The sequence below is a fragment of the Epinephelus lanceolatus genome, chromosome 19 (assembly GCF_041903045.1).
Source record: "Epinephelus lanceolatus isolate andai-2023 chromosome 19, ASM4190304v1, whole genome shotgun sequence".
NCBI lineage: Eukaryota > Metazoa > Chordata > Actinopteri > Perciformes > Serranidae > Epinephelus > Epinephelus lanceolatus.
In genome coordinates this window covers 37705155-37728627 of record NC_135752.1, presented here as the reverse complement: position 1 = coordinate 37728627, position 23473 = coordinate 37705155, and the positions used below count along the sequence as shown (strand labels likewise).

The window sequence follows — 23473 nt, the reverse complement described above, 5'->3', positions numbered from 1 at the left end:
CTCTGGTGTAATAAAAGAAGTGCTTTTGGAGAATATCATTCACAGAGGGAACGGAGTGGTGTAATGGGGAAGAGAAAGACTTGGCCTGTGTGAAAAATAAGCTTATAAAGTAGCTGTGAAATATGATCAGTGACATGAGGACATTTATCCAAGTAAAGCATATTAAAGGAGAAGGAGGCCCTGATTCAGCTCATGTTAAAGGATAGCTTAAAACAATACTAACATGCCCAGATGTACATTAAAAGAGTTTTTGGAGAGAGTAAGTCTTTCTCCTGACCAGACTGGCTGTGAAAAGACACCTTCCTGTAAAAATGACCTGAAACAAGCTCAAATTTTGCCACAATGCAATTGTACACATCTGGTGGATCACCTTGAAACATAAAAAGCCGTATTTCTAATGTTGAACTCTTAATTGACCTGACAAAAGATAAAGTAATTGGAGCAGTGACAACTTTCAACAGTCACTAGGTCCTGAGGGCTGATTTCAGTCTAAGCGCCCACTAAATTACATGGGATATAATTTACAGTCCTTATTGTGTCTAAAAATGCTTGAAAGTACAACTGAAGTTAATGTGAGGCTTAATCAGTCAGAGAAATTTAGAAGGTAGGCTATCTCCCAAAATTATAGTTTATTTAGTAGAACATTTCCTCCTTATGTTATTTGATGTCACACATCTGTCTCTGTGCGTGGCTTTAAGGGGGCTCTGTGCAAAATTTAGAGGGAATGAATTGTCTGCAGATAGAGCTGACCATGCTAGCAGCTAGTGATGCTAACAGCGGCAACAGTGCTGACAAGGCTAACAGTGTTATCAAGGAAGGAACCTGAGGGTGTGCGCTACACTTCTCTGATGATGGCATCATAAAATCAGTGGTAACTGCCGTATGAGTGCCATGTGTGACCGGCGTACCACAACACACAACAGAGAAGCTCGGACAACAACACACACAGAGGAAGTTTGAGTTTATTCTTTGCTCAGGACGCCATTACGTATTAGTACGCTGAGTTCACTTACAGAACCTTTAAAGGAGCTGTATGTGACATTTAGAGCACATATTTGATTCAGAGTCTGATTCAGGTTGTCTGCACAACACAGAGGTGGCTAAGCTAGAGGCTAGCAACTACCGGAACTAGCAGCTACCAGTGCTAACAGCGCAAACAGGGCTATTATCGACAACAGTGCTGACACAGCTAAGAGTTTTGACCAGCGTAGGGAAACCGAATGGTGGGTGTTATGCTTCGACAATGATGCCATGGATCTGGACAGCATTATCAGTGATAACTGCTGTATGAGCGCAGTGCAGAGCGTCGGCAGTTAGCTAGCCATAGGGATACACACACAGGGATTCAAATGCTTAAGTAGCCAGACCATCTACCACAACAAATAACAGAGAAGCTCTACATCTTTACATAGCAAATAGTGGTATGTTTTGAATATTGTATACAGCTCCTTTAATGCACATCTTCAGGATTGTTGGTATTACCCCTGTACTTCATACTGTAAACTTTTGCGTACTCCTTGAATATTTTGCACATCTTTTGCGCAGCTCTCTCATTTCAAAACATATAGTATAATGTGCGTATTTTAATAGTATTTTTTAAAATATGTGTTCATTAAATTTTCTGGTCAATACATTTTTGTTGTACTTTTGCAGTACTTGCCTTTATCTTGTATTTTCTCTTCCCATGTTTATTGTTATGCACCAGAACACCAAGACAAATTTCTCATTATGCTAAAACCTACTTGGCAATAAATCTGATTCTGATACTACCCTACTACTGCAGCTCAGTAAAGGAACACTCTGAGGAAAAACAATGTGGGAAAGTAGTGCTAAAAAGATCTCAATCTTTGCAGCAATCAACTTGAATTAACTAACTCAGATTGCTAAAGCCTCATATTAGCTTCACCTTCAGTTAAAATGTATTTGGAGTTTGTCCTCCATCACCTATATTGAAACCATGGCCAATGTGGACAGGAGGAACAGTTTCAGCAACCAATAACTCTTTCAATGTGCAAATGGGCATGTGAATGTTGTTTTGACATAGACTTGAAAAATTCTGAACATTTCCTTTAAACACTTAAGTAAAGACAAAAAGCTGTTAAGACACCTGCGAAACAGACAAATGAACTCTCTGCTCTGTCCCGGGACATGTGTGTGAGTGACCAACCATTAACCGTGAAAATCTGCCGTGCCTGTCCAAACCATCTCCTCTCTTTGATCTCACAAACTCATCAATATCTCTCCGACCAACGCACCCTAACTTACCGAGCTCTTACTTCTTCTGCACATTCTGTCCATCGCACCCCGGGGAATTAGCCATGGAGGGGGGGGACTCATGGTTCAGGGGGTCAGACACGTGGGCCATCTCTGCTGCTCACACATAACCATCCGACACATAAGTTACAGCACCAAAGGACCACTTAAAACTGCAGTGTGTGAATGAAGAGTTAAAAGTTAAATGCAAACGTGGATGCTTCTGTGTAAACCTCGATGGAAAAAAAGAAGAGAGGAGAAGAGAGTCCCCTTCACATAAGGAGTGTTGGTTGAATTTCTAAGAGATGAGAAGGATTATCGGGCTATATTTAGCTCTTGCCCACAAGGGCAGAGGGAGATAGTAGTTGTAGTATAGCATGATAATGCTATTACCATTCCATCTCATCGCTGGCAGTCACATGATCAGCAGCAAAGAGTGGTATTTCCTGCCCTGAGCTGGGCACGGTGACACCGCAGAGCGTTAAGTATTCTCCTGGTGGTGCTGCAGAGGAATTATACCGTCTTGTCCTCTTTAAACATAAATTACTGATTTATGTGGCAAGCAGTGTCCTTATAAAAAGCTAATTTATCGGAGCTTTTCTTTGCATCTTCATGAAAAGCTTTTTTCTCTCAGTAATACATCAGTGGCACATTTCAACCTGACCTGGACCCAGGAGCACATCCAGTCAGTTAGATCACTGTATCACCTGTTTTAGATTTGCGGCAGCTCGGGCCGAGCTGGGCTCATAATGTAACATTAACTTTCCTTCCTGTTCCATATGAAAATTTAAGCATAATCCCAGAAGTGCAGTTAAAAAATAGCGTGCTGGCCAAATGCAGCTCCTGGTCACACACACACACACACACACACACACACACGGCAGTGGCAGATCATTTACCCCCGAAAAACCACCAAAGTGAGGTAAAGTCTTTGGTTTTAAACAGTTCCTTTTTACAAGCTCTGGCTGCTCCAGTGGTGACCTGAGCAGGACAGTGTGGCAGATATATATAAAATGCAGCAGGGTGGTTAGGCCATCACCGGTGCCGCCTCAGCTCTAAAGGAAGAGGTTAACATTTTGGGAAACACTCTGACTCACTGAGAGTTAAGGCCTTTGCACACCAAGTCTGTATTCTTTGCACACAGTTCTTAAAATCCATCATCTGATAAAAATCATTACGCAGAAACAGGGCTAACACCTGACAGTCAGGGACTGAAATCATCAGTCGGAGACCCCTTAGTCAATTGAAATTCCTTTAAGTCGAGCAGTGTGCAGTCTACTTTTGGGGAGGTTTTGCCCGGTCAGGCTCTCAGGTAACGTCATCGTCTGCCTTCTGCTCAGAAGGGTGAATTCACATCTCACAGCAACTTCATACGACGCAGTCTCTGGCTTTTGTTTGACATCTAGTGTTGTCACAAAAAGTTCATTCATTCATTCATCTTCTAACCGCTTCATCCTCTTGAGGGTCGCGGGGGGGCTGGAGCCTATCCCAGCTGACATCGGGCAAGAGGCAGGGTTCACCCTGGACAGGTCACCAGACTATCGCAGGGCTGACACATAGAGACAGACAACCACTCACACTCACATTCACACCTACGGACAATTTAGAGTCACCAATTAACCTGCATGTCTTTGGACTGTGGGAGGAAGCTGGAGTGCCCGGAGAGAACCCACGCTGACACGGGGAGAACATGCAAACTCCGCACAGAAGGGCTCCCACACCCGGGATCGAACCAGGAACCCTCTTGCTGTGAGGCGACAGTGCTAACCACCACACCACCATGCCGCCCATCACAAAAAGTTGTTGCACATTAATGGTCCATTGTTAGCGCAGTTAGCTTGTCTGCTATATTATGTAAGTGTCACTGACAAACTGAACTTAACCCTGGCCAAACACTCAGACTCTATGGAAGAAAAAGGAACACATAGTTGAACATTTGTTTTCAAATCTTATTCGACTGACATAATTTTGAGTCGGGTACAGCCTGACACAGAAACCTTGGACACTGAATCCGATATGTTTTGATGTTCTCTGGCAAAATTGCGGCAAAGTCTAAAGACATTTCCTGCTAGTATTATTTGTCCAAAATGATTGCATGTTTTAAAAATGAATACAATCTCATGTTTTGTCATTCACGTTCAGCTCTGATACTTTTGTTCTTTGTTAAAATTTTCGGAACAGGTCTGATTTTCTGTTTTTGCACCTCTGTCAAAAGCCTTTAGAGTATTTTTTTGTCCAAGAAGCAGCAAAAATGTGGCGTTTTCTTCAAGAGAGAGGAAAAGGGTGCACAGTATCATTTCACAAGTCAGACAGCTTATTTTCAACAGGTCAGATAGTAATATTCAGATGGATGATGATGACAAGGAAGAGGATGTTATAGAGGATGAGGAGTGCACACAGACTGTAAAACGGAGAGACAGTGTGGTGACAGAGAGGGAGGACAGCTCAGGCCTTTTAGCCGATGTGCCAAATGCAAGATATGGGCGGGGTGGTGACATCCAGGGAGGTACTTCCACTGGAGAGATGTAAGGGAGGAAATGTGTCTTTAGATTTTGCCTCATTTTGCAAAGTTTGGCAATAAAAAGAACTCAGAGTTCAAGGTTTCCGTGCGGATTACAGATTAAAAAAACGTTTAAAAAAATACAGACTTGGTGTGCAAAGGTCTTTAAAAGACTGTGTGTTACTTATAAAGCTACAACCACAAAATGATTAGCTTAGATTAGCTTAGCATAAAGACTGTAAACACAGGGAAACAGCTAGCCTGGCTCTGTCCAAAGGTAAAGAAAGATCTGCTCCTCTAAAGCTCAATCATGACCACGAAATGGTTCCACAAGTGAAATCACAACTTTTACACTTGCACGGAATAAACACACAACATGTAATGTGTTAGCGAGCTTCAGAGATGTTTGTAGGGGACCGCCAGGCTAGCTGTTTCCAGTCTTTACGCAAAGCTTAGCTAAGATGAACATTATGAGTTTAGATAAATCGAACATAACAGAGTCAAATCATCAAAGACTGGTAACTAATGTCATTTATTTATTTTTCTGGCAAAGTCTAACGCTCACACTTAGGCTCGAGACAACATAAGCAGAAGGAGAACAGCATAAAAAAGTGAACAACATTACAGGTAATCAAACCATGACCTTAATCAGTATTACGACCACAGTCTTAATCCAGATGAGTAACTGAGCATAGAGTCCAGCTGCAGCTGTTCCCAAGCGAAGGAGCCTTTCCATCACAGATTACAGGGATCGTTTCTGCTCAGGTCCTCAATCCAGATGTTCGAGCCAAGAGACCGTTCAACAAAGCGGGGTTTGAAGTGTTGGAAAAGTGGACAGACGGGATGCTGTATGATCAGTTTTTCAGTCACATGGCTCGGGCAGGACCTGACCTACCGACCTCGCGACCTCGCCGCCTCACCTCTTGGCCTTCTTCTCCTTCATGATCTTCTTGCTCTCCTCTCTCCGCCGTTTATTGACGGGATTGCGTGGGTCGTAGATCTCGAAGGTGTCCTCATCCTGCATGTTGGCATCCTTGACTTTTCTGGTTTGCTCATCAAACTGCAAAACATGGGCCATCCTAAATCAGACAGAGAGAGGTGGAGAGAGTTCAAAGAAGAGTGGCAGATGATCCACTAAATCACAGATCTGTAGAGCTTTTACCCAGAGGCTAGTCTCTCTTTGCTGTGGGCAAGTTTGATCACAATGTCAGCATCAAAAATGGGAAAAACGTGAATTTGAATTTGCTGTTTCTATTATTCTGATCGCTGCTATTGTTTCAAGCTCAAGTCATCATGGATGTATAAAACACACTGTACATGTATTTTATAATTTTGCTGTTTATTGTAAGCAAAAAACACCAAGACAAATTCCTTGTATGTGAAAACCTACTTGGCAAAAAACCATACTGATTTTGATATAATAATAATGATAATAAACTCAATTTCTTTTCAAAAAGATGAGGACAAAACATTCAAACAAGCAGATAAAGGTGATACATTCAGAAACAAAGAGATGGAAACTAAACATTAAAAGTAAGAAAGAATAAAAAGTAGGCTGTTGTAGAGGATCAGTGAGGTGTCATCATATATTAACATACTTTGAATTAAACATTATTATATATTATTATCACAAAATGGCAACAGTCTGTATTTACCAAAAAATGCAGCATATTTTGGGACAAAAATCCTACACTTTCAAAAAAGGGGAAGAGGAAAAATTTGCAAAACCTTTACAAACAGACAAAGTGGATTACTCTTTTCAGTTTTATGTTTTGCATTTTAAGGATTTGAGCTATAGTTTTTGACAGTGCAATGTGGAAAACTGCAATACTTGTATTCAAGTTATAGCAAAACTACTAAAGGAATCGCACAAAAAAAAGACCACTTCCTGTGGCGGAGGAGCAACAGGTATCTGAAGAGTTTCTCTTGGTACAAAGTGAGAGATACAGTATTAGGGCTCATATTTTTGAGACTTCTTAGCAGTTCAGAAATCCGGAAAGAAAGCCCTGGTCCCCAGAGAACAGACGCTCATGTGTCTTTCATTTCCCCAGTCAGTTTCTCTTCCCCCAAAGACAGATTAAAGAATCAGGACATTCCTCACAGGAGATATCAGTGTCAGGCACTTCACAGATAAAACACATTTTCTCTCACTGACACGATCTCCTCAGCTGCTGTGCAAACGCTATCAGTAAATCTAAACAACAAAGCAGGAGTGACTAATCAATTGTGTGGACCCATTTTTGGCCACATAACCCCGTCATGTTGTCAATCTGATACATCCTCCTGCGTTCATGTTTGAGTGGAAAACTGAAATAACTGAAAAAGTGTTGGTTCGGTTCAGGGAAAACTTTTTAGTCATGCTAACAGCAGCATGGCTCCAAGGATGTTAACCTAAATCTGCCTCTTTGGTCCAGACTGAAATATCTCAACAAAGATCGGATGGATTGCCATGAAATCTTTTACAGACATTCGTGATCCCCAGAGGATGCATCCTGATGACTTTTCATCTAGTGCCATCATCATATCAAACTTTAAATTTGTCTGATACTTTGGTTTATAACCAAATAACTGCAAAACTAAATGGCATTCCTGTTAGCCAAAGCTGTACCTCTTTTGTAGTGCTAATTAGCAAATATTAGCATGCTAACATGGAAAACTAAAATGGTAAATGTGGTGAACATTATACCAGCTAAACATCAGCATGCTGTTACTTTTGAGCTCAAAGCCCGCTGTGCTTCAGTATAGCCTCACAGAGCTGCTAGCATGACTGTCGACTGTTGGGATGTCAGTAAATTCCATCAGAGCTGCTGATCTTTGTAATCCCCGTCCTTCCACACATTCTGATGTCGGATTAGAGGGGATTGTGTCTGACAATTTCTGTAAGTTTCCAATATTGACAATCTGATGTTCACACTCAATATATGCCATGATTGGCTGTGTGGAGATGAGAAAGGAGCCAGGGATCAAACTTCTCTGTCAAGCTCTCTGCTTTTGTTTGTTAAGCTGCAAACCCTTGCAATTTAGGAGTTGATAATATTCCCGACCTCTGATCTCAATGCATCCCAGTGCATCTGCTCACGAAAACATAGATACCCGCAGCAGGCTAATTTTTGCAGTTGGCGTGTGGAAAACCAATTGAAACATTACCAGAACAGGAAAACAAAGAGCTGGACTGAATTGCAGCAGAAGACCAAACCGTCTAATATATTGAGATATATGAGATATTCCTCATGCAACTTGGCATTGCCTCAGACTTTAAGACCTACCGTAACTAAAAATACACCTTTAAAGAATTTTGACATTTTAAAGAACCCTCTTAGAAGAGAGAGGAGTAGGCTAGTACCATAGCTTGCAGAGACATCTATCAAGCACAAATCAACTGAATGAAAATGGCAGCTACAACGTTGTTACAGCAAAACATAAAAGCTACATAAAACACTAAATAAAGTAAAAATTGATGAAAAGGTTATTCTGCTAATGGTTCATTTTTTTGTGTTGCCAGGATGCTGTGACGTTAGGTGTGTTTATGTTGGGGAACTTAGGCTAGATTGATCCTGCCCAAGTTTCTGACTTGAATGACCTTTACATTGTATTTCTTTGTGTCGGAGGTCGTTTTTCTGAGTAAAATGGTTACACAGCTATCTCTGTCACTTCGCATGTGAGCCAGGAAGTGCAACACTAAAAATATTTATTGGTATTGCAACCATTTTACGTTGATTGTCAAATGAACACGATAAAAACAAGGTAGACTGTCTGAAAAAGTGCACTGTTATTCCCGTTTTTCAATGATATTCTCCCCCCTCTCTTAAGGTTCATTCTCACTGCCGCGATGTGGAAATGCGGGACGGATTTGCGGAATATTCGCGCAGCGCTTTTCTGCGTTCAAATCATATACACAGGCGCGGTACGGACGCGGTGCGGAATTTGGCGTTGTTGTGTTCCAATTCCATGCAGTGTGAACAGGTGTGGGTGAACATGGACGAGAGTAGCAGCAGCAGCAGCAGCAGCAGCGAGCTAGCAAGCTAACATTTAACAAACGTCAACATCAACTTTCTTTAGCACTTACCACTCTCACCGCAGCCACCAAGCTGGACAATGGACTGCCAGACGTTGTCCTTTAATTCATTGTTCATAGAATCATCCCGTCTTTTATCAAAAAGGACGGGGTGCTGTGAAACGAGGTTCATCAACCTTTCTCCCATACTGTCCTGACTGGCTGGATTTTGGACTCTCCCGGGTCTGCGCGACTATAAACAAACAATTTCACTGGTCCAGCTGTGCAGTTCTGCCAGCGAATTCCGGGGGGGGTCAAAGTCTGGGCGGAAACTTTTTTCACCGCATTAAAGTTCCACCCCGGTGTGCAAACTTCCATAAGAACCCATGAAATCAACTTTTATATTTTTCCGCGAGAATAATCCATGCAGATATTCGCTCTCAGTGAGAATGGACTTTTTTCAGCTCTTTTTACACAAAGATGGCGCTATAGAGTCACCTAATAAGTCCCTTCTTTATCCCTCCTTTGCATTTTTACACAGAACCAAACAATGGTGGCATGATTCCGCTCCAGTGTGTGATTTTAAATGGTATCCCTACTTCGCCAAATCAATCGGGCATGACAATTAACATAACAGTATCAGCTTCTCGTTTGACATATAACATTTGTGTCGGCAGCACTTTATAAACATAATATGGCAATAGCAATCATGTACCGTCTCTGTTACATGGCAGCTGATCTCATCCTCTGCTCAGAGGGTAAGGAGCTCCCAAATCACAGTGGTTTCCTAAAGCTACTGTTCTTCTTTGAGTTAGCTGCTAACTGCTAATAGCTGCTTATTAAATCTCCCAGGGTGGGTCGCACACATAACAGGTCTTAAAAATTTTACATTCATCCTGCCCATGGTCCCGTCCTGCCGGCGGGCCCATTTATACAGACATGGTTTTGGCGCTGTTACTATCTCCCGTGGCAGATTAATGGCAAGACAACTCGGTTCCCTGATTCTGCGATCGTACCTTATATACATGCATCTTGATATTCATGCCTTGAAAAGGCAGTGTAAAGGCCCGAACATACTCGGGCGGAACGTATGCGGAACAGACTCCGCGAGGAATGTCCGCAGTCATTCGGGCTTTCATAGTCGAGCACACTTCCGCGTTGTAGTTTCCTGTAAAAATGTCCGTGAAAAATCCCTGCGATGTGAAAAATACATGCCGAGCAGTCACTGGTGCGTGGCGCGGAGTCCGTGCGGTCGTAAAATCTGAGCTTTGCGCGCACAGGGCTTGCGGACGTCCGCTTTGAGTCCGCGCAGACCTCCGTGGAGTCCGTTCCGCGTACGTTCCGCCCGAGTATGTTCGGGCCTTAAAAGGGCTTTAGATGGCCAGCTTTTCACTCTACTGTCCAGTGTGGCCATGAAAAAATGTTTTCATGGAAGAAAGACACATTTGATTTTGAAACAACAAGTCATTCACATGACTTCTTTTCTAGCATAACCTGACCCTCAGTCATGTTTTTTCAGGGTACTTTTTGCCTTTAGATAGTAAACAGAGGAGGTGCTACAGAAAATGAGGAGAAAGAGGGGGACATGGAACATAGGTCTTAGACGCCAGGCCACCGGGACGCTGATCATTAGTTGTTATCTGACTCAATTTACTGCTGCCCATCAGACATCCTGTTGACGTCAGTAGACTCAACTATAATGCATCTACGTTAGCATCAGTGGGTTCACTCATACCGCCTTAACGTCACAATCTTTGAACTTTCCCTTTAAAGTTGATGATCAACAGGTCCGTCTTATCTAGCTAGAGAAAAAATATTTACATGACCTTGTGTTGTGTATGTCTGGGTGTGTATACTGTGCTCATGCACTACATAAAGAAACTGTGTATTCTCTGTTGTATATTTTGAAATACTTTGATGCCTTGTCTACTGTGCATAGCATGTGGTATGTGTCTGAGCGCTCACAGTTAGTGTGTGTGTGAGTGTGTGTGTGTTCACTCTGCACTCTCTCCGGTGTTCATTTGAAATCGGCAGGAGTTGTGACAGCTCATCTAGAATGTCATGGCTAGACTCTGGCAGACCCTGAGGACTCCTGCTGTGTGAGCAGGCCGCCTCTGATAATTTGTCTAGCAGTCTCAGTGATGACAGCCCGCCGGCCGTACGCTCCTCGGAGTCACACGGCTCCGAGACGTGAGGTAGAAACCCGGCGTTACCAAAACCGCTCTGTGCTGCCATGATGCGACGCTACAGAAGCCTTTTCTTGATTTATTTTTTTTGCCTTTTTTTTTTTTTTTTTTTTTAGGGGGTGGGAATTAAGGAGTACAGGAGGGATGGTGGGAGCAACTCCTTGCATTGTGGACTCTCAATGTGAGCTTGTGTGTGTTAGCGGAGACTGAGAGGAGGAAGAGGAGGAGGGGGCTGAAGAGGGAGAGTCAGAATTTGTAGACACAGACACAGATGGAATAGTTTACCTCCTCTGGCCCAGACTTGACTTCCAATGTCTGACCTGTTGTAACCCACATTCTGTTCGCAGCGCTCCTAGAGTGGCACAGACTTCCCACTGGTGTTTTTCTAGGACTGCTATGCTACTGCCCCTGTCCCTCCCTCCCTCCTCGCCCATACCTGGCGGGGGCGGCACAGTGAGGTGTCTACAGCCGGGAGAGGCTCCAAACGCCAGCCAAGGCTTCTCTCAAATTCATTAGGGCCCCCCCACTCACACACACACACACACAGACAGACTGCACTTCAAGGGGGCTTTCTCGAGACTAATAGCAACTACAGATTTTGTTATTCTAAATCTCTCACACACAGACACTTTGCTCAAATTCAAACACATGGTATTCATTTCAAACCCTGTACTCTGTTTAGTTAGACTTTGAGATCTTTGGTGAAAAACAGAATATGAGAGGAAAACACAGCGTCAGGGCTGATTTCCTGATGGCCAATCTGGTGGCTGCGGGTTGAAATCCCAACTCGACGCACACACACATGCATACAACTTGAACTTTCACACACATTTATCAGAACCCCAAAGCAAGCTTTGGATCTGGTCGGCTTCATCATTCCTGCTACAAAGAAGGATTTTCTGCAGCATTTGACCATTTTAGTTTTCTCATTAAGGCTGAGCTCACTATTATAATAAATGGTTTCTTTTTGCAGTCTCTTACAATCCACCACGAGGGCATCAATAGGAACAGCACAAGCAGTGGAGGCTAATGAAAAAGGCCTCTCCGTGCCAACTTGTCATGCTCTAACTTCAGCGTCCAAAAAGCAGTGCGTTTGCCAGACTGCTTCTTGAACTCTCCAGGAGCACTCAGGACTCACAAGCAGCTCAGTGCTGTTGTTAATATCTGCTGCGGTGAATAGTGTCAGTGATTTAAAGCTGAGCACAGACTACTTACGCGGCAGCTATTTCATTCTGTCTCGTCCAGTATTCTTTTTTCAGAGGCAGAAGAATTCATACAGTTTATCATGAAATACTAACACAACTTTCCTCCTTACTGAGGTTGGTATGAAGTTGTAACAGCTGCAGATTAGATAACAAATACTAGAAAAACGTAAAAAAGGCAGTAACAGACAACTTGCCCATATATATAACCTGATAAGTGAGCGTATAAGTGTAACCATTTTACATTCAGATCATTTAACCATTTTGCGACATGCCATATCTGTATGACTTGGCGTTATTTTATTAGTGAGTAGATTTATGATTTGACTAGAAGTGTGTGGCGGTGTATTTATCTGCAGACTCTGGCCTCTGCCTGGATTTCCTTATTTTGCAGTGTTTGGGACATTCCTGGACACAGAGTGCAGGTGAGGTCAGGACTTTATAAAATGTTAGTGACCAGATGCCAGACCATAAGCTGCACACATCCAGGAGGAAGCTATGAACACTGCGGACAAGGCACAGAAAAAAAGCCCCAAATATATCAAGGCGAAACACCAATCAGGGGTTGCTGGTGATAATGTTCATAAAGAGTAACAATTCCTGAATAGTATACCTTTAAGAATTTTTTCTGCCACTGAATCAGTTGCTGTAAGACAAGTAAACGCAAAAAAAGGATTTTGAGGCCGAACCAAAACAGTTGAGTAAAACCAAAATGATGATCTGGAAGATGCTAAAATGCTCCGTTGAGAAGGCTTGTGACCTGGCCGCCATGTTGAAATAGTCACACTTAGGGCCGTAATGGTACATGTATTTGTGTCGAACCGTTCGGTACGCGACTTTCGGTTCGGCACGACCCTGTACCGAATTATTGGGCGCAGGATATTATTTTATTTTGTTTTATTTTAATTCCGTTTTTGCGAGCCGAACCATTTAAAATATCTAGTTCCCCAACTGACATAATTGAGTGACGCACAGAGTCCCGTAAATCTCCGCTTTCACTTTGTGCATGGTGTGGGTTAAAATGAAAAAGAAAGTGACAAACACATAAGCCGTGAGCCTGCTCCGCCTCAAGCCGGTCACGACGCACCATACGCCCGCCGCGAGCCGTTCAGCACCGCGGACAGTCAGACTAATGGGATGTCGAACCAATAACATGGACCCCATGGCAAGTGAGCCTGACGAACCTGAAGATCCACCCGCAAACCTTAAGTCCTCCGTTCGGGAACACTTTGGTTTCAGGGTAAAATACGAAGATAGAAATAAACAAGTTGACAAGACAAAAGCAGTGTGCCGACACTGCAGAACAGATGTCGGGTATGTACTTCCAAACATGTCTAACATGCTAATGCATCTAAAGCGACACCACCCGAGTTTGAACGTTAACTGGCATGACTAGAAAAAGCAATCTGGTGCAAACTACGATATTGTCATCTTTAAAAAGAAAGAGCGTTTCCCTGACCATCGAGCTAAAGAAATAACCAACGCCATTGGAGTTGAGTAAAATTGTTTAAGCTGCACTTTAGATATAAGCGTGTTTTGTTGACTGCACTTTAACAACATGGGAAAGCTAAGTAAGTTCCTAGTAAAACTGAATCTGAGCAGGCTTTAAAGCTGACCAGCTGCACTGTACTTTTTATTTTAATTGAGTAAAACTGTTTAAGCAGAAATTTATATTTATATTTTTCATTAAAAAAATGTGTTATTTTTCACTTTTATATTTCTATTTTCATTCAAACAATGTGAAAAAGCAGGATTTTATATATATTTGTTTCATTCAAAAATTGTGTAAAAAGAGTTAACTGCTGTGGTGGTATGTTTTAATAAGGTTACCAATAAGTAAAAGATATTTAATAGTTGTCTATTTTTTTTCATTACTGTACCGAAAAAAACCGAACCGTGACTTGTGTACCGAGGTACGTACCGAACCGAGATTTTTGTGTACCGTTACACCCCTAGTCATGCTTAAATGAAGCACTGCCCACTAGCCGGAGCAAACTTTCTCACGTTACAGCTTAACAGTACACTAAAATAAGGTTTCAGAATCTTGATTTATATTTGATCAGCGCTGCCTGCTTTGACGGCACTTCTCGAGCAGTGACATGATTGACAGCTGTGTTAAAGACTTCTCGGCTCTGACTGGTTGTTACTCTTCAGCCACTGTGGACTCTAGCAAATACTTTTCAAAGCAGTAGGAAGAGCCTTCCACAGACTATCTGTCTCATGTCATGCTGTGTGAATATAGTGACAGTTACAGAAAATATGATAAGAATTTTTTTTTCAACTGCTTCAAGTGTGAACAACATCAACTGAGAATCAACTGGGCCTCATGGACCCATCAGTGAAACTGTGAGAAGTATTTAGGTCATGATGTGACCTGTGAGTGTAGATGCAAATCTTTGTTGTGCAACTGTAGTGCCAAATTTCAGTTTGGCTGGTTTTGGAGAAGACAGTTCCAGAATTTGTTTGAAAATAGGACCAATGACAGCCAAGCAAATGGAGTGTGTAGCTGGTACGGAATTATTACCTTGGTTTAGCAAATATTAGCAAGACTGATGGTACCCAGAGTGCTGCTGTGCAAAATGACACCCAGAACCAACTTCAGATACTATTGGAAACTGATCTATATCCAGCATTTAACTTAGTATGATCAACTGACAGATTCAAACAAGCTTAAAAATGTTTCGCCTCCACAATGATAGATGACCTATATACGTTAAATGGAATCAGGCTCACTGACCATCCTTTGTCATCGTCCTCTGCCAGCTCCTCCACGTCCTCCTCTGGAGCGTCCTCAGTGATGGCTGAAGACAGCTTGGACTTGAAACGATTGAGGAGGTCCAGTGTCTATCAAAAACATCAGACATAATTTAATATATATAGTACAAGGGGCAAGATGAACTAGTATCCACCCTGTCTCCTGAACTGATTTGTATTTCATGTTCAGTTGAGTTCTTTTACCTGTTGTTCTCTGGTTGAGCCTTTCTTCAGTTTTTGCTTCCTCTGCTCTTCGTACTTCTTCCGTCCCTCCAGATACTCAGCCACCGCCTGACTGGTTGGCTTTTCATCCACTGCAGAGACAAGAGAGACAACACTTGTGATTACTATTAACACTTAGTTTACTCTCTCTAAATCTTACATGGCCTTGATTCGTTCTTCTTGGGAGCCACCTTCTGAAAAACCCAAGCTGCACCCTCCTGGGTTAAAAAATGAAGCAAACTTGGGAGTCAGAAAAATTGCAGTTCCTTAAATGGCCACTTGAGGCTGGCTACAGAAGTGAGTCAATCTCCATCGACCCTCGTGTTAAAATGCCCAACTTTACAGCAGAATAGCCTGGTACAAAAAACAGTTTTGGTCTCTGTAGCTAATTTCAACATTTATGACAACTCTACAGGGGGGGATTTTTTTGTTAGTAAGGCTTAAAGTTATGCATGATATCAAGTGACAGGCAGTCTTTGAGTCACATCCACTCCACACTCCTCCACAGCTCCAGCTTCTTGTTCAAGTATGGTCATTTAGAGCTTCACAAATCCAAGAAGGCGATGATGAAAATGCCAAGCTTAAGGCTTCAGAACACGAGTCCCCAAACCAGTGGGTGATGTCACGGGGGCTACGTCTATTATTTTTATACTCTATGGAAAAACAGTAATAAAACTATAATTTTGTTGGGCAATCAGTCAGTCTCTCAACAAAACAATACACTAACCTGGAACACCCAGCTGAAAGTTAATGACACATAATCAGATACAATGATAAATTCTAAATTATTTTACCATAAGATTTCTTATATCTTTTAATAATGTTGCTTCAGGTACTCAGACAACATTTAACAAATGAACACGCACTTTCTGTGAAAATAGTTTACCCCTGCAAACAGACATAAAAAATGAAATGTACAACATCATTCAGATTTTTGGTTTCAGAAGAGCAGCTAGCTTGGATATATATTTTACTAACCATAAAGTTTTTCCATGCACAGTTTTCCCTATTATTACCTGCGCCAAGGAGGCCATGTTTTTAGTTCAATTCTCTGTTTCTCAGCAGGATTACATAAAAACTACTGGCTGAATTTTCATGAAACTTGGTGGAAGGTTGTAGCGTTGGCCAAGGAAGAACCTATTAAATGTTATTGGATACACAAATTATTTTTTCACTTTTCTTAACATTACGAGATAAGACAATTGGCCTTCAGTCATCTTGGGCCCACAGAAATGCAGTCTTCCTACAAAAGCTAAAAAAGAAATACCGAAGTAGGACAGTTAGAGGTTCCCCGATGTTACGCGTTGACAACATTTGGCGAGAAGAAATACCGCTGCTTCACATGCTCTCTGGCACTTAACAGATGAGGGGCTTAAAAAATATGCAGAACATGATCAGAGAGAAAAGATAAAAGCATGTAATGCTTGTCAAGCTGTGTGTGCAACAGTTGCAGCCGTACATGATCTGAGAACATGATAATAAGAGAGGTGAAGAGATGAAGCAACACGGGGCAGCTCTCTCATCTCAGATTGACGTGCTCTGCATGAAACCATACTGCTGCCAGCCCTCACAAAGATGTAGTGATCCAAAGGCGCAACCTAGTAACCCCTCACTTTATCTTTCTCAGAGATGACCTAAATTCCGCCTGCTACCTTATACCCCACACCTTATGTAACTGATCCCTCCTGGGGAAGGAAAGACCCCTTTAATCCTAACCAGAGACAGGACACATTAGCACATGTGCACTTCATCCACATGGTTGGAGGAACACAAAAACAGAAGTTAATAGACTGGTGTTCCTGAAATATTAGCAAGGGGTCATCTTTTTATAAATGTGTGTTTAGGTTATAAACTAAATGGGAATACAGTACATTTTTAAAATTGAATAAATTAAACTATAAAAGAAGAAAAAGCCTTCTTTTTGAGAATTAACCTGAAACTTTATTGATAATTAATTAATCGTTTAAGACAGTGGTTTTCCAACTTTTTACACCACGTACTACCTCAGAAAATATTAGAAAATATTGTCCTTGTACCGCCGCTATGACTAACGTTTAAGTACAGTAGTGTAGGCCGACCCTATTCAGCTACGCACAGTTGACACAGGAGGCAGGTTTATTCCCAATCAGAAGATTAGGAACAGACGTGCTGTACCATAGGTTAGCACCAGAACTGGCATTAAAACTCTTTCATATACCACAAGCGTACTATCTTGCCATCACAGTTTAACATGTAACGAATCATGGACGTATGGGCGCGCTAAGTTCATGAACATGACTATGTAGCAGGCTGATATCGAAACATATCGAAAATGACATTTTAGTTATCACATAGTTCAAGTATTTTCATTTGAAATGTACTTATTTTGATATCTTTATACACACCGATCAGCCAAAACATAAAAACCACCAGCTGGTGAAGTGAACAACATTTATTGTAACAATGCAGGGTTCTTCTGAGGAACCTTGGGTCCTGGCATTCATGTAGATGCTACTTGACATGCACCACCCACCCAAACACCAATACAGACCAACAAACCCCCTCACGGCAACACCCTGATGCCACACCACGAAAACTGTTCAGGAATGGCCTGAGGGAAGTAACAAAAAGCTCAAGGCGTCAACCTGGCCGCCAAATTCTCCAGATCCGATTTCGATTGAACATCGCCGGTACCTTACCTCACGACCCACGGGACTCAAAGGATCCGTCAACAACACCTTGGTGCCAGACAACACAGGACACACCCAGAGATCCTTCCTCAATGCCTCGACAAGGCAGAGGCCCCTTCATAGATCGGACTTGGCTCTGATCTATCGAGCCCTGGACAAAGGACCTCCTGGGCACTGGTTTGTCCCACAGATGCTTGATCAGATTGGGATCCGGGGAATATGAAAGCTAGATCAATGCCTTGAGCTCTTTGTCACGTTCCTTGGACCATTACTGAGCAGTTTTTACAGTGTGGCATGGTGCACTGCCTTGGTGGGTGGCTACTGCCATTGGGGATACTGTTGCAGTGAGCGGGGGTACTTGGTCTATGACAATGTTTAGGTGGGTGGAGTGCGTAAAGAGGCATCCACGTGAATGCCAGGACCAAAAACTTCCAAGTAGAACATTGCATTGTAATGAAATGTACCTCACCTCACAGCTAAAGGGTGTTCAAACCTAGGCTTGGGGCCCTTCCATATGGAGTTCGCATTTTCTCCCTGTGACAGCGTAGGTTTTCTCCGGGTACTCCAGCTTCTTCCCACAGTCCAAAGATATGACGGTTAGGTTAACTGGTGACTCGAAATTGCCAGTAGGTGTGAATGTGAGAGGTTGTCAGTCTCAATAAAGGCATATCTGATCTGATCTGTGGACGTCACCTTGGGCTCTGGGAAACTGTGATGGATAGTTTTAATTTTTTTCAGCCATTTTATGAATAAAAATATCAATCAGAGAAAACAATCACCGGACTAATAAATAGTGAAATGATTATTAAGTGCAGCTAAAATGTAAAAGTGGAAACTACAGCAGACCGGTCGAGAGAGTAAAAGTCATTTCACTGACGGGAACCCTGGGAATAATTCTCCACCCAACTGTCCTCCTCTGCAGTACGTGTGAAGTAGTCTCTCATCACGACTGAACGCAGAGACAATCAGCGTGCTGACATTGGTGTCTCATGCAGTTAATGTGCTTCTGTAAATCTCCCAGCTCAGACGCACAGGCTGTGAAGTCACAGAGTGGCAGACAGTGAGCACAAGTCTGCTGGCTGCTGGAGCGCTCGCTTTCCACAACAAAATGTGATGTCACACATGCCGCCGACCCCGGGACAGCGTCACCTCGCTGGACAAGCTGGGCCATTTTTGGGCTGGATGCTGTGACACATTCAGCCGCACCAAATAAATGATGTAACAGAGAAAACACTGAAGTCCACTGCTTGTCGTTACAAATATAAAACCTGCTATGTTATGTTTCAGTAAATGTGTATTTATTTATTTATCTATCTGTATAGCTGTCAAGTGCTGACAAAGATCTGCTAATAAACACTAAATTACAGAAGTAATGCAACAGAGATGAAGGCCAAGCTGCAGACAACTGCTCGAGACCAACAAACAACAACACCGGTTGTTTTTAGCGTGTCATTGCTGCGTTTCCTGCTTTTCAGACACCAAACATGAGTGTTTTTAGAGACCTGTGGCTCTTTAACCACTGAGACGTCACAGCTTTTCCACTGGAGGTAACCACAGCGTGTTGAGATGGTAAGTTTCAGTGTATCCTTCACATAATAACATGCAAATGTAACATATACAAGGTTTGCATAAACGTGTAATGCAAACAGTTTTTCTGGTGATTAGGTTGAACATAGAGGAGAGGAACAAGTGAAAATGTATTAAAAGGCATTGGTTCAGCAATACAAATAAAGTTTGTAAATTGAAATTCAAAAATAAATTTCCTTCGTGTTATAAATTCTTTGGCATTTTAATTTTCTTATTGAGGTTTTAAGTGTTGTGTTTATAAAATAAGTTCACAGTGGAAACGTAACAACAGGAGGCTTCGGTCCCAGAGGGAGTTTCGGTCGACAATCACTCAAGAAAACGGCAATTATTCTTGTTTCTCTGGCTTTCAGGCTGTGAACGCTGTAAATACTGAGCAATCATTGGAATTTCCAAACGCAGCTTTGGAAATCTCCGTGCAACACTTTCCCCGGTGTCAACATGGAAGTCTGCTCCGCTGCTTGAGGGGCAAAACCTTTTTCTGATGATTTATGAGACGAGCAAGTGATCTCCCTCCATCTCTCCCCCAGTCACCTCTCCTGCTCTGCCTCCCTGCTGCAGCCTGTGACATGCTGGATGCTGACTGATGACGCCCCGAGGTCCTATATGAGCAGCACACATCACCTTCTCCAGCTGTTGTCGCTAACTACTATCTTTGAGTTTGATGGCCTTTCTAACTACATTCCTCCCCTCTCCTGTCACCTGGGCTCCAGAAAGCTACAAATCACACTGCTGATGTTGTAGCAACCAAAGGCTGTTGTGGACGACAAACGGCCTCTTCTGTGGGATAAAAGCTTCGCCCTCTGTGTTCAACAATCAGCACTTTTTAAAGCTGTGAGGCCATGTTATTGCTGACCATCAATCAGAAACACATCAAACATGATTATGTCAGTGTTTGGAGGTCAACCCCAACAATCCATCTTTGATTATGCAACTAAAGACTGTTTACATAAGAAGATATTACAGAAGAATCCTGTGAAAAAAATTCAAAAGCTGTCAAGCGATATACTAAGGAGACAACATCATACGCTAATCTTGATCTCAGGTAATTGTTGTTTCAAATAACACTCTGCTGCAGTATTGCTACACAGTATGCAACAGGCACCAGTGTAATAAAACACCAAGGGCACACAGGCATAACCTGTGTAATATCGAAGTGGGATAAAGTCTGCTGCCACATCATTTAAGGGGGTGGGTATTGAATGGACAGTGGTTTCAGAATGGCTCTCTTATTTTTGGCTCCGGCACCCAGCGGTCACGCCAAGAAAGAGAAAACCAGACTACAGGAACATGCTATAATTTATATGATGAAAACTGAAGGGAAAAAAAAGGTGAATTCTAAAGAGACAATTTGCTTTTCAGTCCAATCAACGTCATGCGTGCATGCCAGCAGCCGCATGGGTGGTGGCTGGTGGGGGAGGAGGAGGAGGAGGAGTGGGTACTGACTGACTTCATCCAGAACTGTAAAGGGACGGTAAAGAATTTAAAAGCAAAAAGTGAAATCCTGCACACACTTGACAGTGATTTAATTAAAAAAGTGTCAACATTTTAGTCACATATTCTGCATTCATTGTTAAACGGTAAATCTAAAATCTAAAATCTCACACAAATATGCCTTTCATTTGCACAATACAAGTCCTACTGGTGTCCGACACTTCATGTTTAATGCATAAGAAAATCGTTTTGTTTTTTAAATAGTATTTGTTGAAATTTGTTAAAAATTTTCTACTAAATCTTTTAAAGCTTGTTGATGAATGATCAGTCAAAAGAAAATCAATCAAATTAGCAAAATCCACAAACATAATTTTGCTAATTTTTCAAATGAAGATATCCAGTCTTCTCTAGTTCTTAGGGAGGGGCATCATTACGATTTTATTGATACTGATACTGCTTATCAATACATATGCTTATTGATACTATTGCTGGAACTACTATCCAGACTTTGGTGCAAAAAGTAGAGACATGGCATGAAAAGATGTAAAAAGATTAAACAGTTATTTTCTCAATACTTTTGCAGAAATAACGAGTTCCTGTAAGTATAACGAGGGAGGAACAGTTGCTGCAGATGTCTAGTGTGATGAGCCTTAATGCTGCTTCACTACCAGAAGCTAAACTTAAGCAATATCAATTACCAAATTACCAAAGAACTATTAGTCCTTGAGCTTCTCAGAATCGTCCATAACGTGAGCCCACACTTTTGAACATTTTGCCCTGTCAATCATGACTGGAGAGCACAGAATGTAAACACAGTTACACAGCATCAAATATAATTGCCTGAAGCTTGTAGCTTTGTCATCATTACGGGGTGGTTAGGTATTTGAATTGCTGGCTTTGTTAGAACAAATTAACGTTACATAAATACAGATAGCAGTGGCATTTGTCCAGGAGCTTATAGAGGTGTTCAGAGAGGTGACAAAGACTTAAAACGTTGAGGGAGGTCCGGGTGCATGCCCCTCCACCACCCCTGAAGAAATTCTTTTTAACTATCAGCTTTCAAATATTGATTTCCAGTCCATTTCATGATGAGAATGTAGGGAAAAACACACCCTAGAATTAAGGTAATCTTACTGCGAAAAAAGTAATGTAAGGGGCCAGTTCAGGGCAGGAAAGCAAAAACACTCAACTGTGAGAGTGCAGAGCTGGGACAAAACTGTATTAAAGTATATTGTAGCCGGTAAGAATTAATGTGGTTATTGCTCTTTAATTTTCATCCATTTGAATATCAGTTGATACCGCTTTATCCTACTTAACCTGTACAGGTGTGAAATAATTGCTATTATTGTATGATGTAGCTCAGGTTAAACCCTTTTTGAAACATAAGCAAATACAGAACATACAGAGAATAAATGTTATAGAACTTTCTTTTATCATCTAATTTGCTGACACATTGCTAACGGCTAACGTTACACCGTTTACTGGAAATCAATTCTTCTTCACCGCTCTAAAACAGCAGCTGCAAATCACAACTTGCCATGTATTCAGATTCAGATTCAGATTCAGAATACTTTATTAATCCCCGGGGGGAAATTGTTTTTAATAAAGTATTCTGAATCTGAATCTGTAGATTACTGTTTTAAAAGCAGCAATGTTTTTTTAATAAATTACATGGATCAGATCGGTGCATAAACTCGCATACTCGTTGACACCTGATCCAGCATTTTGGGTATTATCAAAGGCATTTCCGATACTGTTATCTGTATCAGAAAACCTCCGGGAGCTTATTGATATTTGGCACTAACCAGTCAAGACACAGGTACCAATTTAGTACTGGTTCGGGCCACCTATCCCTACTGGTTCCAGCGTCTGAATTAGATTTGCAGATTTTCTTTGTGTCATGTGAGAGTAAATTGAATATCTGTTGGTTCAACAGTTTGGAGATTTCACCAACGGCTTTTCTGATATTTTATAAATGGAATGATTGATATATTAATCGACAACATAAAAAAAGTTAGTTGCAGCCCTCAAATCTTGTAGCTCAATCCTTCATCATGTGTACCCCCGCTGAAGCCACATAGACCAGTTTGAGAAGCATGAGAGTGAAATGAGACCAGAGGCTGACCTTCACAGAGAGGTCAGAGCAGAACCAGGAGGATGATTTAAGCTTTCAGGGATGGCAGTGTCAATGTGAGCCTTAATGTGTGTGTGTGTGTGTGTGTGTGTGTGTGTGCGCGCGGCTCTAACTGCTGCGCGGCTTCTCCGGCGGGATGAGATAAAACGAGCCCTCACCACAGTGTTCTTCTGTGGCTGAGCTAGGTTTCAAGATTTACAGCATTTGAGCAGACATCCGTCTCCCCTGCAGTGGCCATTGGCCCATGACATCTAAGAATTCCATCTAATGGAATTAACTTTTGCTTCCAACACAGAAATGTAATGAGGAACTCTTAAAAGAAACTCCTGCCTCTGGCTAAGCTGCCAGAGAAGCACAAAACAAAAGGTCCCTGGCAGAGCTGAAATACCTTGTTAGATAATGGAGGAGCTTAGGCTAGCTGCCACTCGGTGTAACAATGCAGGGCTGTTACTGACTCAACACTTGAGTTTATAACTGGATCTATTAGGAGAAGGCCTCTTTCTGCTTAGTGTGTTTATAGAAACAGCTTAACTCTGTGCAC

At 42.0% G+C, this 23473-nt stretch overlaps 1 protein-coding gene across 1 annotated transcript in view; it reads right to left on the bottom strand.

Moving 5' to 3' along the window:
* Positions 1–5266: 5266 nt before the first annotated feature.
* Positions 5267–23473, bottom strand: part of cwc27 (CWC27 spliceosome associated cyclophilin) — a 46045-nt gene continuing 27838 nt past the window's right edge. Inside the window, exons 12-14 of the mRNA XM_033647727.2 lie at positions 15094–15203; positions 14873–14979; positions 5267–5832 (exon numbers count right to left, since the gene is read on the bottom strand). Coding sequence (XP_033503618.1) covers positions 5670–5832; positions 14873–14979; positions 15094–15203 — 380 coding nt within the window. The 3' untranslated portion in view covers positions 5267–5669. The remainder of the gene's footprint in view (positions 5833–14872; positions 14980–15093; positions 15204–23473) is intronic.